This window comes from Ambystoma mexicanum, chromosome 1q (assembly GCF_040938575.1).
Source record: "Ambystoma mexicanum isolate Mex_15411 chromosome 1q, UKY_AmexF1_1, whole genome shotgun sequence".
Classification (NCBI taxonomy): Eukaryota; Metazoa; Chordata; class Amphibia; order Caudata; family Ambystomatidae; genus Ambystoma; species Ambystoma mexicanum.
In genome coordinates this window covers 1,389,833,247-1,389,857,601 of record NC_090922.1, presented here as the reverse complement: position 1 = coordinate 1,389,857,601, position 24,355 = coordinate 1,389,833,247, and the positions used below count along the sequence as shown (strand labels likewise).

Below are 24,355 nucleotides of genomic sequence, written 5' to 3'. Positions count from 1 at the left end.
CAGGCTGCATATTATTTTCGCTAATGATAATGCCCCTTTCAGTACATGAATCGCTCAATTGTGGCATGACCAGAGTCGTGACCCAGTTAGTGTCCCAGGGCGTGAGCTAATTGGTGTAGCGACCTGCAAAATGTCCACGGAGAGCACCGTAGATGAATGAAAAGGGTTATCAGACAAACAAATAGAAGATTTCCTAGCGATCAGTTTTTGGTCACTCACCCTCAGCTCGTGTGGTGCCCGTAACAAGTCTGTATGAGGGGAAACAGGAGATAAAAGACGTGCAGAAGTACATTTCCATTTTCGAACATTAGCAGCTGTTTAGTGCCGCTCAGCAGCATGTCCTCTTCAATCGAACACCGGACACCAGACACTCTAACTCACTCCGCCACGCTCTGCTATAAAGATGGTATTTGGAGCAAACGTCGGCAGGAGGGGGAGTGTCTGGACACAGCAACAGGAAACAGACCCAGCAAGTCTAGGAGTCACAAAAGCAACAAGGTCCGGCAGAAAGAATCAGCAGGGCAGGTCACGTCAATCCACCGTGTGCACTTTGGTCCACTCAGTACAAACACGTATTCTGGGCGACACACCAGACACTCTGTTCTTTTTACTTTCTAAAGGGCTCTTTACTCTTTTGATAGTAGTCATGTCTTTTTTTACTGTTAATGTTATTGCTGATTGTTATATTTGTAGTTTGTGTTTGTCCTATTCATTATAAAAAAAAGAGCATATTTCTATCAATAATACCATGTGCAAAGTGGCATGGAACATTTAGTTTCTGAACATGGGCTATCTTTGATATCTTGCTGGTGGAAATGTGTAATTTCAGAAAGCCCACAGTCAATCATCTGGACAGGCTTGATTACATCCTGGAGTAAATGTAGGAAACATATCATATATATTAAGTGTAACAATGTTACTATCACTCAATCACCTTTCTCTATAGGAATCTCACTCTGGTGGCCCCCACCATCAACACTCATGCCCTGAAGCTCCTGTTCCTCTTATCTCCTCACCATTACATCTGTGGTTAGACATATAACCTCTCTGGAGGTGCCCTGATCCAATTTCACTGTTAAATCCAGAATTTGAATAACTCAGCTCTGTGATATGACCTACACATTCGCTGCTGCTGCACAGGTTCAGTAATGAGAGAGTGCTGAGTGCCATCATAAACTAGTTTAGATTTGTGTCATTTGTGATTTCTTCTTTCATGTACTGGGTTGGGTGTTAGTCTTAGCAGGGCACGGTGGTGGTGCAAGTTATGGTTGCTTAGATTGCCATAACTGGCGTATTTCTGAGGTTTTTCAGTTTTACTTGTAACCATTACCTCCCATTAACAACGTTTCTTCATTGAATTTCATAGGTTTTTACTAGTGCAGCTTAACCATAAAGTCCCTTTAACAAGGTTTTTTCAGTGAATTTCATAGGTTTTTACCAGAACACCCTTAATTTCCTACAACTTACTAATATCATACTTAACCCAACATAGTAACATTTATGTCCAATTTACAAAGTTTCACCTTAAATCTCTGCCATTCCCCACCTTCTAGCATAATTTTTAACACTTCTATACACGTTTTGCAACTTTTTCTGTGTTCATCAACGTCTGCACACATCTGACATCATCGTGGCCTTTACGGACAGTGTCACGTAACCGCACACTTGTACGCAGATGATGACGGCCCTGCAATCATGTCCACACTTCGCGATTGGGTCCGTGATTCATGAAGAATTTAGGAACTACATTTTCTGCTGATTTAGGAACTTTCAAGCTGGAAATGTACCCTTGCACAGCTCCTACACCTATTCTTACTCATTATCCATTAACAATCCAGCACAGAACACATACTTGGAAGAATATTAGCAAAACTGCTATTCATCTTAAAAATGAAATCAGCTATTATCATCCATCCTCCCGAAAAAACACCACCAGCTGGAGGACCTTAATAACTAAAAAAGTGCAATACTTCCGAAGACAATGAAGAGGACCAAGAAGATGAGGTAGAGGAAGTGCTTACCTCTAGCACCCAGAGAGAGTATCATGGGTGTGGCAGTGCTTTACCATTTTGGGAATGTACCAAAGGCTAAAGCTACAAAAGTAAAATTCACACAATGCAGCATTGTACTCAGTCGTGGACTACCTGGAGAGTACTACTGTGGGACCAGCTCGATGCGCCACCACACCAAATCCAACCACTGCAGTGCTCTCAGAAAAGTTATTCCTTTCTTAGCAAGTAGGCTGTTTTTCTCCACCTCATCTTCCTCAACCAATACTGTAACCACTTACTTCTTTGGGACACAAAATCCTACCAGCTAGCTTGCAAGCGATACAAGAGGCTGTTGAACCATATCTTTCGAAGACAACAATACTCTGTATATACTGCAGGGGAGAGCAATTTCAAAGTGCTTTTGAAGCTGTAATCAATCAGCATGAGAATCACTGTCCCCTACCTTAGAGGTAACACACAAGCAACATCTTTCTTCCCATCCACCTGCCCCTCCATATTAGTAGTTGGTGCCTCTACCCTCATTTCTCTCCCCAGGTTACTTTCTGACCTCTGCAGCAAAAAAAGGTTCCATTTTGTGTTAGGTAATGGGAGAAATCTGGCGTTCATCCCCAGTTCCAAGGGCTGGAACGGGGGATAATGGCCTGGCAGCCCAGGTTATCGGCCCGAGTGAAGCGGAAGCATATAAAAAGGGTTCTGGGCTGTTACCCCCTGTTCCAGTCCCTGCAACGGGGGATGAAGGCCATTAGCACCCCAGGTTGCCAGAATGGTAACCCAGTGTGCTAAAAAAAGGGTTTTTCTTCCTACAGTGGCCATCTTGTAGAAAAAATCCTTTCCCAAGATGGCCACCATACGGAGCCCTTCTACCCTTTCCATGGCTGCCTGCAGGTGGCAAAGAGAAGGAGCGAATGCAGCAGCGGCACCTGCTGAAAAAGGTAAGTAGGAGGATTGGGGCATGGGTGAAACAAATATTCAAAATAGGACCGAGGGTGGGGGAGTAAGATGGCGACGGGGAGAGCCGGCCATCAGGCAACTTGTAACGTGAGCTTGTACCAGTGGTTCAGGTCAGCATTCCTAGCCAACTTAATGGCTGGCTCACTCGCCCAGGGTGCTAGTGGACAGTTGTATACTAGAGCTACATATAAAAGGAAATAAACTATTTTCTGTCCCAAATACTTTTATCTAGCATACAATAAGAACCATAATCAATGAACCTTTATAACTTTCCACAGTCCCCTTTCACAGGCCATGGATCATTAAAAGACCCGAATGGCAGGTACCCACTGTTGCACAGGACAGCTCTTCTACTCTTATTAATTTTATATTTGTAACACTCCCTGAATGCCTGCTTTCAAACAAGTCAGACAAAAACTGTACGTATAACCCTATGGCCATGCTGTAATTCCACACACCAACTGTCACTTAACAATCTTTTACAAATTGTTTGCATCTGCATTTCCCATGCTTATACAAAAAAATTGTACACAATGCTCCTATAAATGCGCATATCATTGTGCAGTGAGAGAAGGGCTTAAATAGAAGGGGCAGTACAAATGGGCAAGAGCTCATGAGAACCCAGGAAGAAAATGCCAAGGGATGCCAAGGTGGTACACCACTGGATAACTACTAGAGCAGAGGAGTCCCAAGGTTGGGATGCATCTTAACTGTAACAGTTTTTTATGTCAATTTAATGTTTTCGTAAGTCAAAATGTTTCATGGTGTTACTTCACTTTACATAAGTTATTCATAATTCCTCTTTTTATATATATGAAAGAACTTGCAGCCATGACTAGACTCCAAATCCATGGGGCATCGGTTTCGGCCAGGCCACTTTTCCCAAAAGGCAAATCAGAGTACACATTTGCATTTGCCAAGGACCAGGCCCACTACCCACATACCAAATGTATATCACTAGTTAGTCTACTTACCTTCTTACAATTTTCAAAAATAAAAAACAAGACATAGTTCCCAAAACATGCTTTCAGGTGCTTGCTAATCCTCGTTGTGTAGATTTGTTGTAATCTAGTCTCCCACTTCAGGCTGTATCCGCAAGCAGAATATTTTTTCCCATTCAATCCTACTGCTTCGGCCATGCCGCTTGGCCATGCCCACATTGCTGTTTTCTCGTGGTTATGGCTAGTAGCCAGATTGTCCGGGTCATGGCCTGAGGACATGCCCCAGACAATCTGGCCACTGCCCATGGCACAGGTTATACCTCAGTCACCAAAAGTATTTCACTATTTTTTGTACCTACATTATGACACTTTTCAAAAAATAAAACACAGACGCATTTGCAAAACCATGCTTCCAGGTCCTTGCCAATGCTCCTCATACAAGTTTGCTGCAAATCCGCCCATGTTTTATTTTTCAAAAGTGTCAAAATGTACGTACATAAAATAGTCATATAACTATGCACAGACATTCAAGGTTGGGTCTATAATCTTTCTGAGAACCTTTGTCCACATTCGTCAAATGGCAACAAATTTATAAGCCATCTAAAAATGTTGCAAACCTTCCCCTCTAATTTTGCCGCCTCTTGACAAAATCCCACCAGACTTTGCAACATCATTCATATCTAGGTCTACACTCTTTATGCAAACTGATGTGCAGATCTCTCAAATGGCAGCACATTTATAAGCCTTTAAAATATTTTGGGACCCCCCTCTGTTTTTTTTTGTGTTGCCTCTTGACAAAACAGTACTACGCTTTGCAGAACCATTCCGAGTTAGGTCTAGAATAAAAGTCCAGAATTTCATGCAGTTTCATTTAGTGGCGCCAAAGTTATAAGCCATCCAAAAACTGATTTTCACCAACCCTGTAATGCACAAGTAAGCATACTTGCCCCCAAACGTCCCAGATGTTCGCAAACATCTCAGGACTGCCCTGGACTCTTGGCGGATATCGGCCGCCATATCCCATCCCATCCTCATCACCATTCACCTCTCCAGAGATTGTTTCTTTAGTTTGGCAAGTGCAATGTTGTGTTTTTTGATATTTTTTTACCGCAATGTTCACAGACAACTTACTTTCGCGGTTGTCCGTGAATCCATCATGGCGAGCGTTTCCCAAAAATATGACACACCTCCCATTCTTTACCATCCAATCAGCGGGCATGTCAGATGTCCACAGACCTGACGTTGGCCCCTGGGCCAATCAAAGGCCCGCTCGCGGAGCAAACTGGGAAGTGAGTCCGCGAACTGAACCCAGATATCACTAATTTCTGTTGACCTACGTTTTGGTCATTTAAAAAAGAAATGCTGGACGGATTTACACTTATTTACAAAAGCACGCTTTTGGGACCAAGTTGCCACTCCTGCCACACAGTTGGTGAAAATCCATCCAGCTGTTTGGGCTGTAGGTGTGAGCGCACATTTTTCTCCATTGCGTCTATGGGAACAACCAGACATTGTGGGACCCTCTTATAACTGCCTCCCCCCTACCCCTTGACAACACCTCACCAGACTTTGCAGAATCAATCTTCTGACAGGGCCATATACTTTTTTTTGCAAAGTTTTGTAAGGATTCGTCCAGTGGAGGCAAAGTAATAAGCCGCCAAAAAGTGCTCTTCTTACGGGTTGAGCAACTTAACCATAACTACAGGGCTGCTACCGCAGGCACTGTAATATATATCTCTCTCTACCACTTTCCTCTTCTGTCCCTCCGTTTGCCCTCTTCTACCGCTCACCTCCACCCTCCGATTTTACTCCCCAAGTCTCTGTTTCTCCTCTCTGCTGGTTATTCTCTATACACTCCACAACTACATCCGCTCTCCACACAACTAATACCCCTCTCTCAACTCTATTACATTCACCTCTACACTGCAATCAACCCACATCTTTTCCCACAGTCACTCTCCATTCACTCCCTAATCTTCCACTACTAATACCACTCACACATTCAGCACACACACTCAAGCCCCAGTATGACTTTGTCCCAACAACCAATACATGACCTTGTACACTCATTCAATAAATCTCCTCTACGCTGCTGGTCCTGCCTCCATGTGATCTCCCTTGACATCCCCAAAATAACCCACACCTTCCTTCTTCCTGTCCTCCCTTTAATCCTTCACCTTCCTATCCATTGGCTATCTTCCTAACCTGGTTCCCCTGGCCGACTGTTGGCTGCTTTTTCCCAGAGGGAAGTATTACAGATAGGCAAGGCTTCAAAAGCGGTCATAACCTCCACTGCCATTCTTTCTGCAGGACTGCTGGTCATCCTTAATGGAAGCCAACCACAATTAATGTCCAAGTTTGTGTGAGGGTCTACTGACTTTTCAGGCATGCCAGATTGGTGAGGATGGTGCTGCGTTGCCCCACTACAGGTAAATCTCATGTCCGAATTACTCTCTGTCTCTCCAGGTGTTCCATGCCTAGGCTTGTGCCAGCATTCTGCTGGCACAGGTTTTCTTAAGGTGGGTGGATTCAGGAGGAGTAGTCCATGATCCAGTTCACTGTGGTATTTCTTTAGGAGGGGGTTGGATAGCAGTGTAAAGGATCCCTGCTGCTGAACGGCTCACTCTGCTTTTTGGTGGTATATCTTGGTCTCCCTTGGGGTTCTTGCCAATGTCATTTCAGCTTATGGGGTGACAGGTCCTGAAATGTAAAGAGAAAGACACTGGGCAGAATAGTGATGTGCAGGCATGGTGTGATAGGCAGTGCTACTGCTATCCTACAACCAGGAACAACCCAGAAGGGGCTGAGGCCCTTCAACTCCCACATCCCTCTTCTGGGGAAGGACTGTTTCTGGTGTTGATCCTGGTAGGCCTTCCATCGCATTTGCCGAAGTGGCCTGTGATCTTTGGAGGGCACAAATGGAGATGCCACAAGTGTTAGTGTAAGTGATGTGCGTGCCTCCCCCTCCCATACAGGTGGCTACAGGACATGGGCTGTGCAAGCCACTGTTAACTCCATTGCTCCATATAGTTGGGAGGGAACTGCACCTGAATCTTTATTGCTGGTGACAACTGTGAAGATTGTGCAGTCGTCCAGAGAAAAAATGTGCAATCTATGTGTGTCTAGTATGAGTTTAGCTACTTAAATTGCATGCTGCTGTACATTTCCTCACAGGAAATGGCATCCTTCATTAATTTGTGATATGGTTCCCCGCCATGGTGAAATTCTTGACAAACTTTGAGTATACCTCACAAAAGTCAAGGGATGAGATCAACTGTTGCTCGGAAGGAGGGGAGCATCTATGATGGAGTGTAGAACATTCATTTCTGGTACGGCCCATCTGTTAGAGAGAATGTGTGACACAGGTACTACACTTTACAAACACAAAATCCGCACGTGATGGCGTTCAATGTCAAGTCGCTATTGGGCAGGATTCCTAGTTTGTGATTTAGCACCGGTCCAGGCTTAACTGCAGACTGAAAATGAGGGTGCCATCGTGAAGTATACCCATCATATGCCGGAACACGGAGGCAGATAAAGCTAGGCTGAATGGCACCCTGCGGAAACCGGTTCACGCAGAAGGACTTGATAAAGTCTACTTCATGGTACCGTGCAAATGTCGGTTTGGATCCCATCCTCATCGTCGCTGAAGACATGAGAGGTCTGCAGGGAGTAGTTGGGTTTATCAGAACAAAGTGCTAAGGAGCCACTTACCCAGTGGGCAATTATCAACTTGGGCAACATGAGCACCACCTGCTGGCTAATGCTCCATGGTTGTGAGACAATGAGATTTCCCCTTTTCTCTTACAGAAAGTATGTCATTAAGGGCCCACTCATGCCCTTTGCTCTACTAATGCTCCCCCCATGTTTGTTTCGGCTTATTGTAGGGACAGGAGAGGTGTCTCTGACATATCTGTTTTGGGACTTACCTGTGGAATTCTCTGCTGCTATCCATCAGCTCTGTCTCCAATTACTGGGCCTTTCACAGGTCAATCACAAGCGGCCTCTTTCCAATTTATCTCATCTTTCCCCCCCTTGTTCTATCTTCAGTACTCACGCCAAATAGCCCTGAGTGAACACGCATTTACAAATCACCTCACGTATAAACCTTAACATGAACATTTTAAAATAATAGGGCATATTTGAGCGTGGCTACCTCAGTCCTAAAAGATTACAACCCACCACTCTCAGGCCTAAGCAGCATCCCAAAGATAACATTTGAAGGCCTTCTCTTGCAGTCAATAGAACCTATGTGAGTGGAATATTGAGGTATTTCATTCCTTATAATCATCCGTTCCACTAGTGACCAAATGGTATCAGAGGTACTCATGAAGCATTCCCTTCATAGCGAAACATTTGAAAATGGATGCCAAACAATTAAGAAGCAAACAACCTTGGAGGATCCATTGTGGATAAAGGTGTACAAGGAGTATTCACAGGTGTCTGTACAGCAGTGTCTACTAGAGGAAGTCAGCGCATTCTCACACTGCGCGCGGCTTCTTATCTTATCTTCCTGTCATTGAAAGATTAACAATAAACCAAGACAAAATAGCAATCTACTAGGTTCCTGGATGAATCATCAATGGGTGGCTTGGTCATATGTCCCAACGACAGATATAAACCTATCATAGAACCACATTTATTTAACTTTAAGTTATTTTGATGTGTAAGTAGCACGTTGCTTATGTGAAGCATTAAAGCCTAGTGACAATGCTAAACTAACACAAAGTGAAGGTTTTTGAAAACCTTCATCTAGTTAGTATTCCTCTGAGCACCAATGGGTTGGAAGGGAGGTGTAGTTGGAGGGTGGCTTTATTTTCCACCCCTGGTTTCAGACCTGGTGGTGCTTTATCAAGCCTTAGGGCTGAATTCAGGTGTGTTGCGAGATCAAACGCTCCGTTTTGTTCAAAAATGAGTAGGTTGATAGGCACAAACATTTCCAAAGAATGTAAACCTCTGCAGAGACATCCTAGTGAGGTGCAGTAGGTAGTGGAGTGTGGTGCTGAGTTAGATGTTTGGGTTCAGGTTAAGGTCTGGGAAGGAAGACTGGTTAGGATATACATTATCCTCGTTATACGATGCACCTGTCAACTGAGCGTGTGAGATCACATCACCAAGATGCAATAATGAAAGAGCACAGGCACCTGAGTGGTGTGCACTGCTCATCAGCGCAGACGTGTTCTCATGAGTGAGGACTGCCTCTCTGTAAAGTGTGTAAACCTATTGTCCTCATTAAATGATTTCTCTCATCGATGCACACAGGCAGTCTTTTTATAAAGACACATGTTTCTTCTGAGTGTGGACTGCGCATTATTACTAACTACATGCACCCCATCTGATTGCAGGTTGCAGTCCTTTAATGAGGGTGAAGGGCCTTTACAGTGGACTATTATCAGAGACCACCCTCATCAGTTTTTACAATCCAATGAGATTTGTGGATCATCATCCCCACAGTGCATAACCTCAAAAAGCCCATGACAACCGAAGAGAAATTCTGTCTGAAGCAAGAAACCGAACAGAGAAAATAATTTAACAAACACTCTGGGGCTTAATTTCCAAGTCCCTATTAATATTATTTTCATAGATGCTGTCCCCTTCATTCAATTTTGATTTTGAGTCCATAGAATTTCTTCCAGCATCTAATTTTTTTTCTTTTAAATGTTCTGTATGGTTTTTCTTCAAACCTCCCCCCAGTTTTATGCAATACATGTACAAGTGTTGCAGCACATATATTTGAAATCCCTGACTATTCAAAGTTTAATAATATCTTGTGAAATACCCAGCAAGCTCATTACATGTCTGTAAAATATAAGATTATGAACCTTAGAAATAGTGCTTTCTTCTGATTGTATCATATCATCATCGATATATATGCTGCTCGATTGATTTTAACATGTTACTTGCCAGGATGAAAATGGTGTTGGGTTATCGGATGAAGACCTGCGGGCCGAGGTGGACACGTTTATGTTTGCGGGACACGACACAACAGCCAGTGGCATCTCCTGGATCATATACTCCCTGGCCAAGTACCCAGAATACCAAGAGAAATGTAGAGAAGAAATCAAAGAGATTCTCGGTGATCGAGACTCTATGGAATGGTAAGAACATCCATGTGTTACACTTGTTTATTGTCAATCATCAACTTTGTAAGTACTTACGATGCACCAAATTAAAATGGCAAAACAAGTGTAAAAACTTTACTACAATTTGTGATAATATATTTGATGATGTGTATGTATTGTTGAAAGACTTTTTAGTGAAATAATACAGGACTGAAAAGAAAAATGTAGGGAAGCTACACAACCACAAATTACATTGGTTTTGTTGTTAGTAAGGTCAACCTACTGGCGTATAAAATCCATTCATGTTTCTGCATGTTCACAATGAATGTATATGACGTGCATTTACGTCCAGCGGATCTCATCATGGAATGTTTACATCATTACTGATCCCTTTGAAAATCAAAACAGATTATTCTAATTGATGATTAAGCACCCCGTGGATGGGTCAACGAGATATGGATTGTTGGGAGCAAGAATGTGGTAGGTTGCTCTAGAAATCAGGATGTTTCCAAAATTGACCAATCATTAGAAGACCAGGTATGAATTAATCATGAGTGAACATTGTGATGGATTGAGGCACTGAGGTACCACCTGATGCAAAACTGCTCTCCTGATTTTCCTACATACTTTTCTGATTAAAGCATTAGAGTTGAGATAAGCCTTGTAGAGGTCTTATTGGCGTTGCAATAAAATGTTTTCTCTGAAAATATAAGTGTTACCATGCCATATCATTGCTGTTCAGTATCCCAAAGTTTCATGAGTGTTGGTAGTTATAAGTGGCAGGAGCACGTCTTTCGACATGCCTGATCCTAAAAAAGTCAATGTAGACTTATTGATCATAAAGAGCTTTCAATAGGAAATTTGTGCTGCACTTCCATGTTGTCCTCTTTGAGGGGCTTTGCTTGCATTAATCTCAATTAGTTTCACTAATATTTGACACCTAACTTTGATGAACTGCTAAAGCCTCTCAATGGCTCTGTGGCAAAAGTCTGCCTTTGGGATATACTGAGCATTACAATACAGAAGAGAAGCATTTTTAGAAGTGTCTAAAATAAAATCAAGTTAGCAAAAGAACTGATGCTGATGTGGAGGAGCGAGAGGTGTTCCCCGACCCACGTTCACTAAAAAAATAGGCACATCTAAACTAGGGAAAGGGGCAGTATTTTGCTCTTTACCTACCTTAGGGATGTGGTTCTATGCATATACCAAGGATTTATAAGGGAGGATGACCCAAAATCACTCTTGATCACACCAACCTGTTTTTAAAATGTCACCGACTTCAGCACCATTAGTCTGTACACCAATATAAAACCTAGTGAGATGTGTTGGAAAATTTGCTACCTGGAAGTAGGTGATGGCAATGTTCTGCAAAACCTGTAGATTATGGGGCGATTCAACACCCCCCAAATATTCACTTTACTCACAGGTCACCGACCAATAAAACATTTGCTAAGCATTGTTCAGTATATTGATTATATACCATTTAACATGCATGAACAATTGTTATATTGGTGAAAATTACCAGGGGGGCACATGATGATCAGGCATTCACTTTTCAATATATATTGTATATGTAATGGACAGAAGCATACAGACGATATTGATCTATTCTTGCATATCGCGTTTCGTACTTGTGTAAAAGAGGCACATTTTACTGCAATGTGTTCTTCACTGGTACAAAGGGGTATCGTTGTCATACAGAAACAACTAACTATTCGTAAGTAGTAATGTTTATGAATTTACAAATTAAGGTGAGTATTTGCCTTTATAGATTTCTCAATTAAGGATTTTCTTAGGCACATATTGATGATTTATGATAATCTTGTTTATTTTAATGTGATACAGGCATCATCAATGTAATTAAACACCTCTGAAGAATATAGTTTAAAATGATGTCTTGCTTGTATGATTTAAGCTTATTGTTTAAGCTTTCATGTTATTGAAACTAATTAATTGAATTGAGAAATCCTGTATCTCATGGAATTTAAAATGATTTGCAGAAATTCAGACAAGTAAAACTGAACCCATCTGTATAGTAGTGGAATATAACAGAGAAGGTATCACAATATAGGGCTCTACACAGAACCTATGAAATCATACAACTGCAAAAGAAAGGACTTCTCTGATTTAGTAATGAGATGATTGGAATGCTTAACCTGAAGTACATTTACCTAGTCCTAATATTTCTCTCACTGGTTCCACAATTATATACATTGGATGCAGAGAAAAAACACAAAGTGTAATACAGTGGGGAGAGGGATACACTGAAGTGTTATCCAAAAGACAGCATCCAGTACAAAATGTGTGTTGACGATAGTGAATTGTACAATAATCTTGTGTAAACATCCCCTTCCACCAATATGAAGCTGGCAATTAATAGAATAAATAAGACATTAGAGGGAAAGAAAATGTAAAAAACTAAATCTTAAATAAAATTCATATGGCCAATATGCAGACATTATGCGCTAGAGTATTGTGGAGGGGTCTGTCACAGGTGTTATTGACCACAGAATTAGTGTAATCATACTCCCAGTCAGTGAGATGTGTTCAGCATTTCTCACCTGGCATGTGGTAGCCGTGCTAGTCCCTTTGTAATGTCCTTACTTGCATCCGTAATAGTCAGATAAGCATCTTTCAAAGGCCCAGATTCCCCATTAGTGGGAAGTCTTCCATCTGACATGTACTGTAGGTGGTGTCATATGAAATCCTATACAATATAGCTGAACTATCAAGTGCTCCATACAAACAAAATGTTGTGTTCCTGTAGCAAAGAGCAAACAATCAGTATTGACAGCTACCACACTATTACCGGTCTGTTCATGAATCGCATAGAATTGAATTCTGTATTCCCTAGTAGCAAATAGAATTCCAGCTTGCTTATCACATCTACAGAGTTGTTGTTTTCAATACATGAGTATTGTTTATCTACCAAAGAAGAGGACGGTCTTATTCTATTTTGTTTTCAATGTCAGATGCATGCTGAAATGTAAATCAATAGAATTGAAGCATTTTAGGGAATGGTGACCCCCACTAAATATTGTAATCAAAGTAAGACCAAATAATCTCATATGTTTTCTAGTTGCCAGGTGCATGTGTTCAATAATCTTATCAACTGTTGTAAATAAGAAATAATTCGCATAATTTTGCAGCTTTAATAGTAAGTAAAATATATAGGACATAAGTGGACAGGCAGCAAAGAGACAAGGTTGATGGTGGCGAAATGGTGTAAATGGACAGTGAGTTTCTAAAGAAGATATAAGGAAAATAAGGCCAACCAAGACACACATTCTACTAACCCCTAACTATACATTCCTTGGATACTCGCAGGGAGGATCTTGCTAAGATGACCTACACAACGCTCTTCATTAAGGAAGTGCTCCGCCTGTATCCTCCAGTACCTGGAATGGCTCGGCAGCTTGTGAAACCGGTCACATTCCTGGATGGACGGACTTTGCCAGCAGGTTGACTTTTCTTTTATTGTCTTGTTTGCAAAATAAAAAAGCACGTTTGTGAAAGAAAAGTAATTGTGGGGTCTACAGAAAAACGTAATAGCAAAAGCACAGTGGTCGCATTCACGTCAGCAGAGTTCAAATGCAGAATGTTGTCTTAGTACTGTGCAAAGAAATGGAAGGCTGATATTGGGTGTCATGGGCAGAAACCTGTAAACGCCTTATGAAAATAAATGTACATTAATAATATGTAGATTAATCCATGTTTTTTTTTTTTTATCCTGAATGAGGCACTCTTCATTTCGTCTTGGGGTCCATAGTGAGCTATAGTGCACATGGCACAGGCTTAGTTTGAGTGCTGTAGCCTGAGTTTTCACCCACACACTGATAACATCCATACGCCATTATTCATCGCCACCTAGAAATTGCACATATGAATCCCACAGATAGACTTGCATTGTCACATACAGATCTTATCAGAGATGCAGGCATATACCCAAGCAGAAATATGCCCAAAGTACTGCAAACACATAGAATGTATCTATATCCACCACTGACAGACAGCCCATGTGCAAATGTCACTGCCCATAGATCCTTTAACACATAAACCTACAGATATTGATATATAGTGACGCACTCATGAAACCTATCCTTTGCTATGTTTCGCCTAGAAGGGTTCAGTGTGCTGCAACAAATGCAAAAATACATAAATAAATAAAGTTCAATAATGTGTGATATGTATTTAATTAATAGGGGAGCACAGTTGTTTTAAAACTAGAACTACCAAAGGGTCTTGTATTAATGGGTTTATCTGTTTAATGTTTATTTTTTTAAGATTCTTGTGAATATATGGGGCTAATGCATAGCCCGTTAAGAATGCAAAGATGCTTAAGAATATTTTAAAGTTTTATGTTGTATGAAATGAATTTGATGTTAAGTAAAGTTGTAATTGTGTAAAGGTTTATTATAACCAAACACAAATAAAAAAAATAGGGGAGCACCATAGGTGAAAATGTGGCCATGCCTTTATATTAATCTCGTGCCTTCCCTATGCAAACCTACCATAATCTGGTATCCCTACACTCACAGGGAAATAAGGTGACCCCACTTTGCACAATGACACGTTCATGTATGACTGAGCTAGAAGAGATTCAAATAGGTTTTGGGGATATTTTGAGGGACTAGAAGGAGGGTCAGCCAACCCTCATCTGTGATTGCAAGCCAAAGAAAAATGTTCAGGCTGAAGCCAGAACCCAGTTACATGCCTGGTATCCCTTCACCGGGGCTCACCATTCCTGCCACTCTTTCTGTATGAAAGAAACATTACAGAAATGTGATGATGATACACAGGGACCATGTTGTGTGCGCGCATTCCTTCTACACCATAAATAGGAATGTCCGCTTGCCATAGAAGGAATCCATGAGGCGAGCAGGGTCCTCTATCGCGTTGATAGGATGCATAGTCATCAGTTTGCAGCAGGTAAAGTAAGCTCCCAATATATTTTCATAGTGTATGTACATTCGGAAAACCTATGATTTTTTTTTTTTAAGTTCTGTGATGAATCCTGAGAATTTTCACCTCTCCTCAAAGGGGAGCCACCCCCTTTGGGATAAGGGAGGTGAGCCTGCTAGGCAATACACTCCCTAGGGGACAGAGCAAGAAAGATCTCACAGGCATAGGAATCCCCTAGATTAGAACGACTGCTATTACATCTTCCTTTCAAGCTGAGTCTCAAATGATTATGTATATTGGGTCTGTGCAATACCCTAATGTGCAGGGGATTTAAAAAGAACTGGCTAGGTTTCTCGCTCGGTTTTAGGAACACCCACACATGCAGAGCTGGATCAATGGTGTATCCTCTCTTGTTCCAGGGAGGAACATGAACGTCTTGAGGCCCCTGAAGACAGGGGCAAAGCCAGCCTGAGGGCAGGCGAAAGCAACTTGTGTTGGAGTATACGAAAGAGAATGCCTTCCTTTTCCAAAGAACCTGGCAGCAGGACCACACCTAGAACTTGGTGGGCAGAGTAAAGCCAGAGCCTGTGGAATGCTGCCTAATCCAGGAAGGTGGAGTGCCTAAGAAGCATGGTGCCGCCTGCAGCGGCTGGTGTATTGTTTAACTGGAGGGGAGTAAATATTTGTCCCAGATATGCCAGAGCGACTGAGCATAGCGAGGGAGCCTTTATCACTCAAGGGGGCTCTGTAGGGGTTCTCAAACAGAGAGCGTTTTTTTTTTTAAAATGGGTGAAAATTGTGCATTTTAGAGCACACATTTTAGAACAATTGGGTAAAAGGCCAAACAGTTTGCAATTGGGTTTTGTAGGGTAATTCATGAAAAAATCCAATAGATGCAAGTCACCAACACCAACAGTGCACAGGAGCATTTCTCCAACCGATTTTCATGATGACTTTCCCCACAATATGTGCCAGTATAAAACATTTTGGCTGTGCCCATACATTTCCATGCTGCCTGCACCATTATACCCTATTATTCCCATACAAGAACATGCTCATGTTTGCTTTGTGCATAATGCCAGTAATGATACTATAAGAAAACAAGTCCATGTTTGTTCTGCCAGTATATGGCAGTATCCCCACGTAAGAACATACTACCGTTAGCTTTACCATTAAAAAGGCAGTCCAAAGTATGAAAACATGTCCAACCTGGCTTTACTAAAATGTCAATTGAGCTACATAATAACAATTATCATGCTTGCTTCATCAAAGATGCCCAAAGCAAAATGTCACTCCACAATAAGAAATGACTAGACTGGCTCCATTGGAATGCTAGTCTAGCTAGGTAATAACTCTGCTTGCTTTATCAAAGATGCCCAATACAAAATGTTGTGCTTCAGTGAGAAATGGCTTGACTGGTTGCATAAAAAATGGCAGTCTTACATTGTAATAACACTTATCATGCTTGCTTTTTCAAAGATGCCCAATACAAAATAGTATGCCACAATAAGAAATGGCTAGACTGTCTGAATTCGAATGCAAGTCTTGCTACATAATAACACTTAACATGATTGCTTTATCAACCATGCACAGTAAAAAATGCCATGCCTGCTCCATGATGTGCCAGCACCTTGCAGTCAGACATAATCACATTCATGATGAAGGTGATTATGTGTGATTGCGAGGTGCTTGGGGGCCCATTGGGCAAATGTGTGTCAGGAGCTGGGGTCCCAGGGTACAGTCATGGCATTTTTTATTGGGCATAGATGCCACAGAACAACTGCCATGTCCGCCCCCTGATATTGATATTGATGTTTTATATGTATCGCGCTTGTACAGAAGTGCGTAAGAGCGCGACAAGGCAAGGGAGGGGAACAAGGGAGAACACAAAAAATGATCTTACTAGGCCCAGTGCAATTGAGAACGCGCAAGTGCATGGGAGGTGGGGGAGGAGGAAAAGTGCTGAGCAAGGAGAAAATAAATGAAACATGAATAAATAAATAAGAGCAGCAAGCAGTGGTAGTGCAACCCACAAGTGGCAAGTGCTAGGTATAAGGCAACAGTCAGGGTGTGCCAGATAAGTGCAGAAAAACAGGTGGGGGACTGTAGGGTTACAGATACAGGCCCCAGTGCAAGGGATTGCCAGGAGGCAGTGCGTGTGGGTGGCAGGGTGAGCAGGTACCTGGGCCCGTGAGTCAGAGGGTGACCAGGTGCATGATGCCGAGACAGAACAGATCAGCAGGGGAGAGGGGGAGAGAAGGCAGAAGCAAAGAGGAATGCCTTGAGTTGATTCTGGAACCAGAAATGGTTCTCCTCAAGTTTAAGAGGGGCAGGGAGGGTGTTACAGAGGGAGGGCCCAGCTGAAGACAGAGATCTGCCCCCAGCTTGTTTCTTAGAAAAACGACTGATCCTGGGGGAGTTAGTGATGGGGGAGCAAAGAGCTTGGGAGGGAAGGTATTTACGGAGGGAGAGCTGAAGGTATTTGGGCCCAGGACCCAGAAAGCCTTGTTGGCAAGGCAAAAGGTCTTGAAGTTAATCCTTGCAGCCACTGGAAGCCAATGGAGAGATTTCATGGCTGTTGATATACCATCCCAGGGTTTGAGGCCAAGGACAAGTCTCACAGTGAGTTCTGGATAAGCTGCAAAGGGTGGAGAGTAGAAGCAGGTAAATTTAGAAAGAGGCTGTTTCATTAGTCCAACCTAGAGAGAACCAGGGCTCGAGATACAGTGAGCTTCTTGGGGAAGGAGAGGAAAGGTAGAATACCTCTGAGGAGGTGTAGTAGGAAGTTAGACTTTTTTTGAGACATCGGAGATGTAGGCAGTGAAGGACAGCGTGGAGTCAAAGATGACCCAAGGTTCTTAGCCCCACAGGTGGGGGTAGAAGGAGGGCCAAGAGAGGCCAGCCAAAGAGTGACAGGAAAGGAGGGTGAAGGTGTGCCGAAGAGGAGGATCTCCGTCTTGCTGGCATTCAGGCAGAGATCATTGGCGGCACACCAATCCTGGATGGAAGATAGGCAGTTGAAGATGAGAGGAGGAGAAGAGGTGGCCGAGGGAAGCCTGAAAATTAGTTGTGTCATCTGCATAGCACTGGAAATTGGAGCAGAAAATGGCAATGCAGTGGTTGAGAATTGGCAGGTATTGGTTGAAAAGCCAAGGTGAGAGGTTAGACCCCTGGGGAACACCACAGGTAGAAAGGGAGATAGATGACAGGAAGGACCCAACTTGGACCTGGGAGGGTCGATCAGAGAGAAAAGTGGTCAGCCAGTGTCACGATGCCCGCTCCTGGGGAGCCGGCTCAGGCCCTGCGTCCCCGAGAGGGAACATCAAGTCCCCGGGGAAGGTCCCAGCAACCCCTTATAGGGGCCCTTTGGACAGCGTCCTGGCGCCTATGGCGCCAGGCTCATAGAAAACGTCAGTCCTGGCGCCATAGGCGCCAGGCTCATTATGAAAGTGTTTGGGTGCACTTACCTGATGCAGACCATGCTGCAGAACCCCGGCCTCCTTGAGGCCTGAAAGGAACTACTTTACCTGTGGGACTCATTTACCACCCGGGCGTGGTCGGGGAAGGATACATACCTGATTGGAGGAAGGACACATTCTAGGAACTTCTTCCAAGGCTATTTAAACCACACCTGATCAGCCACACGTGCTTCGCGTTGTTCTGCATCTAGCAGCTAGACGCTCACCGTGTCTGCTCCTGCATCTTGACTTCTGCCACACCTGCCAGCATCCTGAATCACCTGCAAAGGAAGGGAACAAGAGAACAGAAGAAGGAAAAGGCCTCACCTGCTAAATCTGCATCCCAGAGACATTTCGCCGACAATCCTGAAAAGGAAGACATTTATTTTTAAAAGCACATTGCATCGATCGCTGCAGCGCCGCATTCTACTCACCTTTACAGGGCGCCTCCATGTTCAGCAGCGACCATCCGGATTCGCAGTCGCGCCCCCGCGCCTAGGGAGAAAAAGACAAGAACAAAGGTGAGAGAAAGAAGGGAAAAGGGAAGCTAAAACTCCATGTCAAGAATTACCTGTTGGGTCATTCCCTTTTCATTTCGGGTCCGCGCCGCATCCAGGCATTTTCGGACCCCGGCCCCTAAGGGGAAAAAGACATCAGCGTTAATGAGTGAATGAAAACACATTACCAAAACACTCATTAAAGACTTACCTGATTTCCACAAGGATTTCACCGCTCACCTCGGGTCGGTGCCTGTTCCCCGGCATTCCGTACCCCGGCCCCTATGGGGAAAAAGACACTAGCATTAGAACATTAATGCATGGACACAAGGGGAACCACTTATAGAAAAACTTACCTGGAAGCCAAGCAAGTTTGGTTCTCACCCATCCGAAAATTCAGTGACGTAACTGGATACCAACGCGCCCCTGCATCAGAAGCAGAATGGAGAGCTCGTCCTTCCAGACCCTAAGGTGAGACGCTACGGGGAAGCACAGAAGGGTTTTGAGGAGGGTGAGAGGGGTAAGTGGGAGGCCGATTGCATTACCCCGCAGACAGTTAACCCCCTATTCTCACCTACAGAAGGATACTTCTGCGAGTCAGACAAGCCAGATCTGGGGACCGGTCCAGTCTGTCTTCCGAACCCTGCGCATCACCATAGACGAGGTCACAGCAGCGCGAACCAGGCCAGCGCCCCCGTGGGAGTCAGGTGAGCGTTACAGCCAGGCCATAGCCTGATTGATGATACCCAGGTTGTTCCGGAGACGGTTGAGCCGGATTGTATGGTTGACCTTGTCGAAGGCAGAGGAGAGATCGAGTAGGAGGAGGGAAGAGGGGATATTAGAGTTAAGGTTGGAGAGCAGATCTTCCCGGATGTTTAGGAGAGCAGTTTCCTTGCTTCTGGCTGCTCTAAAGGCAGACTGATGGTCATGGAGACAACCGGCAAAGTCAAAGTGAAGGTTAAGCTGCGAGATGGCCAGCTTTTCCAAAGGTTTTTGCAGAAAAGGAGTGATGGAGATTGGGAGATAGTTAGCCAGACACGAAGGATCAGCTGTGGGTTTTTTGAGAAGAGGGTGCACAAATGAGTGCTTCAGAGGGGAGGAGAAGGCTCCTGAGGCAAAGGAGTGGTTGCAGAAATCTACCAGGGCAGGAGCAAGGGTGTCAATGTAGCCCTTGATGATTTTGGAGGAACATGGAAGTACCTGTTGTGATGAGACTTTGATAGATCGGACTTGTCCAGAGACCTTGTCAGGGGAAAAAAGAGGAAAAGGTGAAAAAATGGGAGGGCGGGGGAAGGGCTGTAGGAGGGCCAGAGCTTACAGGAGGAGAGGGGAGGAGAGGGGGAATGGACGAAATGGACAAGAGAGTGGACGGACAGGATGTCCTGGGTTTTTTAGATGAAGTGAGAGGCAAGGGCACTCCAGAGGGCCTGGGAGGCGACAGGAAAGGTTGAGACTGCAGCAGGATCAGCCAGCTCCTTGCAGATTTTAAAGAGTTTGGCCAAGTTGTAAGATGCAGAGACACAGGCTTGGATGTGGGCTCTCTTCTTAGTGTGGACAGAGAGTCGGTAATGCCTTTGGAGCAGGCGACAGGCCAGTTTGTCAGAGGATGAACAAGAAGTCCTCCATCTCCTCTCAGCCACATTACACTTACGTTTAAGTGTAGCTCGTTCAGAGTCATACCAAAAATTGCACTTGGTTTTGTGCTTCAAGCTTATCCTCATGACAGGGGCAAGAGCATCAAGAGTATCAGAAATGGAAGAGTATATCATAGACTGGGCTGTGTCAGGATTTGAGTCAGCCAGCGATGGAGGTGGTTGGGGGAGAAGGTGGCGGCAAAAGCCTCAACTGACACACGCTTCATGGGTTGGATGACTGAGAAGGTAGGTGGCTTTGTTGGAGTTGGCTTGGCCTGGGCATTAGAAAGGAAGAGATGGGAGGAGAGGAGGGAGTGATCACTCCAGGAGAAAGGAGTGATCAGAGGGATGGAAAGGGGGAGGTTAAAGGAGATGAAGACATCAAGAGTATGGCCTGCAGAGTGAGTCAGGCCAGAGTGGAGGATAGAAAGGAAGAGGGAATCACAGAGGTCTCGGCAGAGTACAGAGGAGGAACAAGGAGAATCAAGATAGATATTGAGGTCACCAAGAAGTAGGAGTTGAGTGGTGGAGGCAGGAAGGGAGGAGGACAGGTCAGCCCACTCAGAGAGAAATGAGGTGATCGGACCAAGGGGCCGGTAGAGAGTAGCCACGGTAAGAGAGTGACTAGGAGAGAGAGAAAGCCTGCAGACAAGACATTCGAAAGAGGAGTAAGTCTGCGTGGGAATGATTGAGGCAGGAATCCACTCAGGAAAGATCAGGGCTACACCCCCTCTGGACTGGGTGGATCTGGGTGCAGAGAGGATCTTGTAACCATCAGGGAGTAGAGTGTGAAAACTCGTGACAGAGCTGGTCGTGAACCATGTCTTGGTAAGACCAAGGACATCGAGGTCAAGTTCTTCCAAGAGATGGCAGATGTCAAAGGAGTGTTTGACAGCAGAGCCAGAGTTGAGAGTGGCAAGATGAAGAAGGTTGCCAGCCTTAAAGGCCTTCCGGGGGGGTACAGATCAGTGGTACACCCTGCAGAGGGGAGGAAGGAGCCCGAGGTGGGGCAAGAGAGGAGGGAGGAGAGGGCAAGGTGGCCAGGGGATGAGGGGGAGGAAACAGCAGGAGATGAAAGGAAATTGATGAGGCAAGCGCCTATCAAAGAGGAGGATATTGGCTTTAGGGCCTTGGACCATGACGGTGCCGTTTAGATAGATATTAATGATCAATTAGCGTAGTCAAAGTGGGCCATAAGGGCTTCCCAGCGGGTGCCACCATTATTGGGAGAGGAGGAGAGAGGGGAGAGCACAGAGATCATATGAAGAGTCCATAGATCTGCCTAAGGAGCGACAAAGAGGATGTCAGTGAGGGTCTGGCTGGAGGAAAAGCTGGAATAGGTATCAGCGATGGGGAGACCAGGGTTGGCAGCCAAGATATACTTTTTAAACTTCTTCCTACTGTTAGGCAACGTTTGTATGTAGTACCCTCTGGGACCACAACACACAACTAGGACTGCAGGTGTAAGCAAAACGAACCTTTGGTATAAGTCTGTACCACACAGTTTTTGGTAGCGAGCTGAGCAGCCAGGCTTATCTCAAGAGGGAATGTGAGCTTGTAAGGATGTTACACAGAGGTCCACAATAACAAGTATTCAGATAGACACTTACACTCAAGGTTTCTTGGTAAAACACTTCTTAATTTATTACACAATCATTTAGAAAACATTCACTAGAAGGAGGCAATCAAATAGCACACGAATATTCACTACAATACTGATTACTAAGCAGTTGAGCTCCCTTGAAGTAGGAGCAAAATAGCATTGAAGTAGGAGCAAAAAGGCATAAGTTAATAAAACGAATATTACAGTTACTTTAAAACATTGCAAATAGTTTGAGTTCACCAGAGAAGTTGATTCAATGCAATAGGTAGGCCAAAGTCAATGGTCTAGAGTCTTGTATAGGTAAAAGCGGTTCTGGTATTTAAACGGAAAAGTCTTTTCCACGGTTCTTAGAAGTGGTTCACGGAAGAAATGTTCATATGTCGGGTCACAAGCTGACTAGACCTGCAAGTTACCAAAGTTCCACAAACTTTTGCTGTGAGAGGTAAGTTCTCTCGGTCGGATTTTCACAGTACCTTATATTGAAGAAAAATATGCAGCTGAAGACTTCTGTTCCTGGCAGTTCCTGCAGATCTCGTTGTTCCTGAGTCTCAGTCGTGGGGACAAGATGGAGGATGTCGGGGGACTCCTGCACTGCACAGGGACGGGTCACCAAGCTGGCAAACAGCCAATTCTTCGATTCCGGTAGCTGCTTCTTCAAGCACACAAGCTGGTGTCCTTCTCCCTGGTTAATCCTAACCATCTCAGGGAATGGTGTCCAGGTGGTTTACGAGTTGATTGGTCCTACCAACTCACAGGGTGTCCTTGAAGGGGCTTCTCTGTCGAGATGAACGTTGCGATTCAGACCTGTAGCAGGGCTTTACCAGGCAAACCAATGGTCCAGTAGTTGCAGCAGCCGTCCTCTTCCAGCTCGTCTTCGGTTCTTTTTTTCCAGTCGTCGACTCTGCCTTCCAAGCCAAGAGACTCACCTTTTAAGCAGATTAATGGGAGTGGGGAGTTGGTCCAGGCCAAGGAGGAGGAATTACAGGGATCCTGATGCGGCCATGTTGGAAGGGCGAGGGCACACTTGATGTGCTACTGTAAAAATGCCCAATACAGTAGACCCAATACAGTCGGATTCTGATTCTGCTAGAAATTATCAGGCACGGGCAAAGACTGCTGGATTCACAGTGCGCTCTTCAAATAACATTTTTCAAAATGATGCAGATTCGATTTTTGTAAAGAGACACACGGCGGCGTGCAAAAATGTGCAGCACAATCACAGGCTTACCCTGTAGCAGCTGAAATGCAGCATAAGGTGGATCAAGAGCAGGCTGCAGAGCGCGGCGTCATGAAGTTGAAAGAGATGTCCCAGAGCGCCTAACAGAGACACATTAATTTTGTGCATGCGAGGTGCTGGGGGGGCAAGTCATGATATTATTTACTGGCCATCTATCAGATGCCCATTAATATATGGCATTGCTCCCCTCACTGCCCTCCAGTGCCTCACATGCACAGATAATCAAGTGTGTGTACTGTTAGGCAGAAACCTGTGCAGTTCCCTTAGGGACCACTGCAAAAGATTTAAGACTACAGGTGTTTGCAGTAAACCCACTTGGTAGCAGTCTGTACCACCCAGATTTACCTGGTAGCTGTGGCTGAGCAGTCGGACTTCCCTCAAGAAGAGTTAGGCAGTATGCAAAGTATACTCAATAGGCACTCAGATACAATAATACAAGCAAACACTGACCAGAGCTTTGGTATCAAAGTATATAATTATTTATTTAAAAACACACAGTTGAAACACTCCAGCACTCTTATTGTAAAATATTCTAAACACAGTTACTATTATGATATATACACCCCTTTTTCCCTATTAGAAAATAACAGTAAAACACCACTTATTTTCATACAGATGTGCGCGCTTAAGTAGATTGCACTCTAATAAGTTTGTGAAAAAGGGAGGGAAAAAGACAAAATAAGAAGAGGTACACCACTCTACGATTCCAGAACACTGTTAGCAAGGGAGAGAGCAAAAAGTCACTGGTGAGCCAAAGTCCAAAGGCTGGGCCCACTCTTAGAGAGAGCAGAGCACAAATACGCCCAAGATCACACAGTTACACTAGGCTTAGAAAGTCTTGCAGGGGGTTCAGAAAAGCGTTTAGAGAGGCTTATAAAAGTTTAGCCAAGGTGTCCCAGGCTAACCCAGGTTCGAAAGCCGGGGACTAAATCTACCCCGTACAGTCGGTAGCAAGGGAAGCCAGGCGGGACACGGTACCTTAAGTGGGAAGGATCCTCCAGCGGTGGCAGTTGTTCCTGATAGTGGGTGCAAGTTGCGTCGTCGTCCAGGGGAAGAGA

The 24,355-nt window shown here is 44.2% G+C and overlaps 1 protein-coding gene across 1 annotated transcript in view; it reads left to right on the top strand.

Annotated features, from left to right (window-relative positions):
* Nucleotides 1–24,355, top strand: part of LOC138547970 (cytochrome P450 4B1-like) — a 283,416-nt gene that overhangs the window by 198,955 nt on the left and 60,106 nt on the right. Inside the window, exons 8-9 of the mRNA XM_069642247.1 lie at nt 9,812–10,002; nt 13,294–13,427. Of these exons, the coding sequence (XP_069498348.1) occupies nt 9,812–10,002; nt 13,294–13,427 (325 nt within the window). The remainder of the gene's footprint in view (nt 1–9,811; nt 10,003–13,293; nt 13,428–24,355) is intronic.